The sequence below is a fragment of the Amphimedon queenslandica genome, unplaced genomic scaffold (genome assembly GCF_000090795.2).
Source record: "Amphimedon queenslandica unplaced genomic scaffold, v1.1 AMPQUscaffold_9846_Cont17935, whole genome shotgun sequence".
In the NCBI taxonomy this organism is placed as follows: domain Eukaryota; kingdom Metazoa; phylum Porifera; class Demospongiae; order Haplosclerida; family Niphatidae; genus Amphimedon; species Amphimedon queenslandica.
Genome location: NW_003549882.1, coordinates 1 through 4,434, shown reverse-complemented (window position 1 = coordinate 4,434; position 4,434 = coordinate 1). Strand labels below are relative to the sequence as shown.

General features: G+C 37.7%; 1 protein-coding gene and 1 pseudogene across 1 annotated transcript; both read left to right on the top strand.

Annotated features, from left to right (window-relative positions):
- Positions 1-306: 306 nt before the first annotated feature.
- Positions 307-893, top strand: LOC105315511 (uncharacterized; the record flags this gene model as incomplete). Its single annotated transcript, XM_011410192.1, has 1 exon — positions 307-893. A coding segment is annotated over one exon (587 nt), but the record flags the coding sequence as incomplete, so codon positions are not given.
- Positions 894-1,252: 359 nt separating this feature from the next.
- On the top strand, positions 1,253-4,237 carry LOC109590565 (uncharacterized protein K02A2.6-like; annotated as a pseudogene).
- The last annotated feature ends 197 nt before the right edge of the window (positions 4,238-4,434 follow it).

Below are 4,434 nucleotides of genomic sequence, written 5' to 3'. Positions count from 1 at the left end.
TACAGAAATTGCCACAGCCAAGTGGGTGATCTGACAGTGTCCTCTCATCAACAGCAGATGCCAATTCTTCATTTAGATATCTGTGGCAAACTTGATATTATTATTAGTTCCATTATTAATATTACTATTCAGACTATTATTAATTATGTCTGTGTTTATTATTATTAAGTGAATGTTAATAAGTCTTATAGGGTGTGTCACCTGATGACTATATAAGTGTGTTACTTTCAGGTAGTTAATTATCATTAGTTGTGTTCCTAGAGTAGAGTGATTGTTACTTTTTCTAATAACATTTATTGAGAATAGACGCATTCAGGACACAACAATTGGCAACGAGGCTGGCTCATATTGGACAGATACAGCAGTTTAACCGTGATACAGATGACTGGTCGATGTATTTAGAGAGGGTCGAATACTACTTTGAAGCTAATGATATAGCAGATGGAAGGCGTAAAGCAGCTCTGCTCAGTCTCATAGGTCCCGACACTTTCAAACTTCTAAGGAGTCTACTAGTACTTCACACCCCAGCTGACTACTCGTACGATGAGTTAAAGGAGTCCCTGTCGGCACACTTCTGTCCAAAAAGAAGTCAAGTGTTTTATCGTTCACAGTTTTTCCAGTGTGTACAGAAGCACGGTACTACTATTGCTTCATATTTATCAGAGCTACAGACTTTAGCCAAGGACTGTGGTTTTGGGGACTTACTCAACAATTTGCTGCGAAATCGCTTAATCTGTGGAGTTAGTGACCCAGCAATTCGTAAACATTTTCTAACAAAGGGAGATGACTTGACATTGAAAGATGCTATGAAAGATGCTACAACCATGGAAGCAGTGGTAAAAACTCTAAAGACCTTGGACCCCAACAAGGCTCCCATGACAAAGGCAGCTTAGGAGGAGCTGGAGTACACAATGTTAGACACTGTCAGTTTACACGTCCACCAGCAAAGCAGCCTCAAGGTCCAGGTGGGAAATAAAACAGTGGGGACAGTCAAAGGTCATGCTATCATTGTGGTATGAGTAATCACACATCTGATAGATGCTACTATAAAAATGCAACCTGCTTCAGTTGCAACAAAACTGGTCATATATCAAAAGTATGCAGAGCTAAGTCAAGGAAAGACTATGGGAAGAGGCAGCTGACTCAGCCAGTTCATGACATGTCAACAAATCACGACAACCCAGATGAATACTTGCTAGTGGCAGTAAACTTGACTGACTCTCACTCAAAGCCAAACATGGTGTCTGTAAATATGGATGGGATAGATATAGACATGGAGCTAGACACTGGAGCAGCAGTCTCAATTATGTCCGAAGATACTTTTCGATGCCACTGGCCTAATAAAGAATTACAGACGAGTGATACGAAGCTGAAGACATATTCCGGAGAACCATTATTTGTTAAAGGTACCATTAATGTACAAGTAAAATATGGTGTACAATCTGTTAAAGTACCATTATTAGTAGTAGTCGGAAAAGGTCCTACATTGTTTGGTCAAGAATGGTTGAGCAACATTAAGCTTGACTGGAAAAGCATTCATAATATACAAAGTGATGCTTTATATGTGTTATTACAAAAGTATGCACAACTTTTTACGGAGGGTCTGGGCAAATTAATGGGGTTTAAAGCAAACATTCAGGTTGACCCTCAAGTTTCCCCAAAATTTCATAAACCTTGCCCTATTCCATATGCATACAAGCCATTAGTTGAAGAGGAATTAGAGCGATTGTCAAGCCTTGGTATTATAACCCCAGTTCAATTTGTAGATTGGGCTGCACCTATTGTACCAGTGCTCAAGTGGGATAAGAAGAGTGTACGCATCTGTGGAGTCTATAATGTGATGGTCAATCAAGCATCTAGGCTTAAATGTTATCCAATTCCTAAGTTAGATGATTTGTTAACCTCCCTGGCAGGAGTTGTTTTTTTCTAAATTAGATACGTCACAGGCATATCAGCAGATTGAGCTTGATGATCAGAGTAAAATGTATGTCATCATAAACACTCATAAAGGTCTATTCAAATATAATAGGCTACCATTGGTGTTTCATTAGCACCTGCTATTTTTCAGAGAGTTATGGAGAGCCTTTTGCAGGGAATTCCCAATGCCTCAATATACATTGATGATATTTTGGTAGCTGGTAAATCTTATCAAGAACATATTGACACTTCAGAAACAGTACTAGCAAGATTACATGATGCAGGCTTAAGACTTAAGAAAGAGAAATGTTGTTTTACAATGTCTTCTGTTACTTACCTAGGTTACAGGGTTGATAAAGATAGGATTCATCCCATAACAGAGAAGGTAAGAGCAATCAAAGATGCTCCTCAACCTAAAAATGTAACAGCTGAATGCATATCTAGGTCTCTTGTCATACTACAACTGATTTTTGCCCCATCGTCCATCAGCATTAGCTCCACTATATAAATTATTACACAAGGGAGTAGCATGGAAGTGGTCATCTGAAGCACATGCCGCATTTAAGCATTCAAAAGAATTATCAGATGACAATGTATTAGCTCATTTTGATTCAGAGACAGAGTTAGTGCTAGCATGTGATGCCTCTCAGTACAGTATTGGAGCTGTTTTAGCACACCACTATACAGACGGATCTGAAAGGCCCATAGCCGTTGCCTCCCGTACTCTAAATGAAGCAGAGAAGAAATATAGCCAAATAGAAAAGAGGGGCTAGCATGTGTTTATGGAGTAAAAAATTTTCATTGCTATTTATATGGTTGACACTTTTCTCTGGTTACTGACCATAAGCCTTTACTTTCATTAGTTGGTAGTCAGCACATATCAAGTCAATCTTCTGCTAGGATACGTGTTTGGCTTTAACTTTGGCAGGTTATGAATATAATTAAGTTACAAAATATCAAATGACCATGCCAACGCTGATGCATTAAGCAGATTACCATTAAACAATTTACCTGCTTCCGTTTCACAGCCTCCAGAATTAATTTTACTAATGAAACGTATAGCTAGTTGTCCAATAACAGCAAAGCAAATAAGTAACTGGACAAAAGCTAATGCAATTTATCAAGAGTTTTGCATTATATCAATGAAGGCTGGCTAGAATCTTGTCCAGATGAATCTTTTAATCCTAACTGGACTAAACAAGCAGAGTTATCAGCATTAGATGGCTGTATTTTATGGGCATCTCGAGTAGTAGTTCCGAAACAGGGAAGAGAGCATTTGTTGCTAGAGCTACATGAAGGTCATGTTGGCATTTCCAAAGCAAAAGCAAGAGCTCGATCATGCATTTGGTGACCTGGAATTGTCCAGGACATTGAAAGAGTAGTAAAGGGACGTGCTAAATGTCAGGAAAGCAAAATATTACCAGCAGAAGCCTTGCTCCACCTATAGCCATGGCCATCAAGACCTTGGTCACGCCTACACGTTGATTTTGCTGGTCCTGTAAATAATACAATGTTTTTTATACTAATTGGTGCATTTACGAAGTGGATAGAAGCTTTTCCAATGTCAAGTATTACAGCTACCAGCACTATTTAACGCATAATAACTCTCTTTTGCTCAATTTGGCATTCCCGATACTATTGTGTCAGATAATGAACCTACCTTTTTAAGCCAGGAGTTCAAAGAATATCTACAGCAAAATGGAGTTTGTCATGTCACGTCTGCACCATATGATCCAGCATCCAACGGCCTAGCAGAATGAGCTGTTCAAATTGTTAAGAATGGACTACTAATGGAATGATACACAATAGATTGGCTCGTACACTGTTCAACTATCAAGTATTACCACAAAGCACTACTTGCATATCGCCTTCAGAATTATTATTTAACTGATTAATTAAGTCAAGGTTAGATTTAGTTTAACCAGATATTCCAGCTTGTGTTGAACAAAGACAAATTCAACAGACGGAATACCATGATATTCATGCTAAGAATCATCCATTACTTGTGGGGGAAGAAATATATTATAAAAATTTTGGTGATGGTCCTAAATGGAAAAAAGGTTGTATATTAAAAAATTGTGGTTTAGTAGCTCGTTTAACTTGTGATCAGGATGGGAAGTTAATAAGACGACATATAGATCACATTCGAAGGAATCATATAAATTTTAGTCCTGATATGATGGATTCCTCCGATGATTTTATGATTGATTTTTGTGGGAACAATGATTCACCTCAAGATAATAATAATCGTACCCCAGGTCGTTCACCGTATCCTAGACAAAATCGTCCACCCGATTGTTTCACACCACTATTATCTTAGGGGAAAGGATTGTGGTAAACTAGATGTTACTATTAGTCTATTATTAATATTACTATTAGGACTATTATTAATTATGTATGTGTTTATTATTATTAAGTAAATGTTAATAAGTCTTATAGGGTGTGTCACCTGATGACTATATAAGTGTGTTAGTATTGTATTTTCAGTTAGTTAATTATCATTAGTTGTGTTCCTAG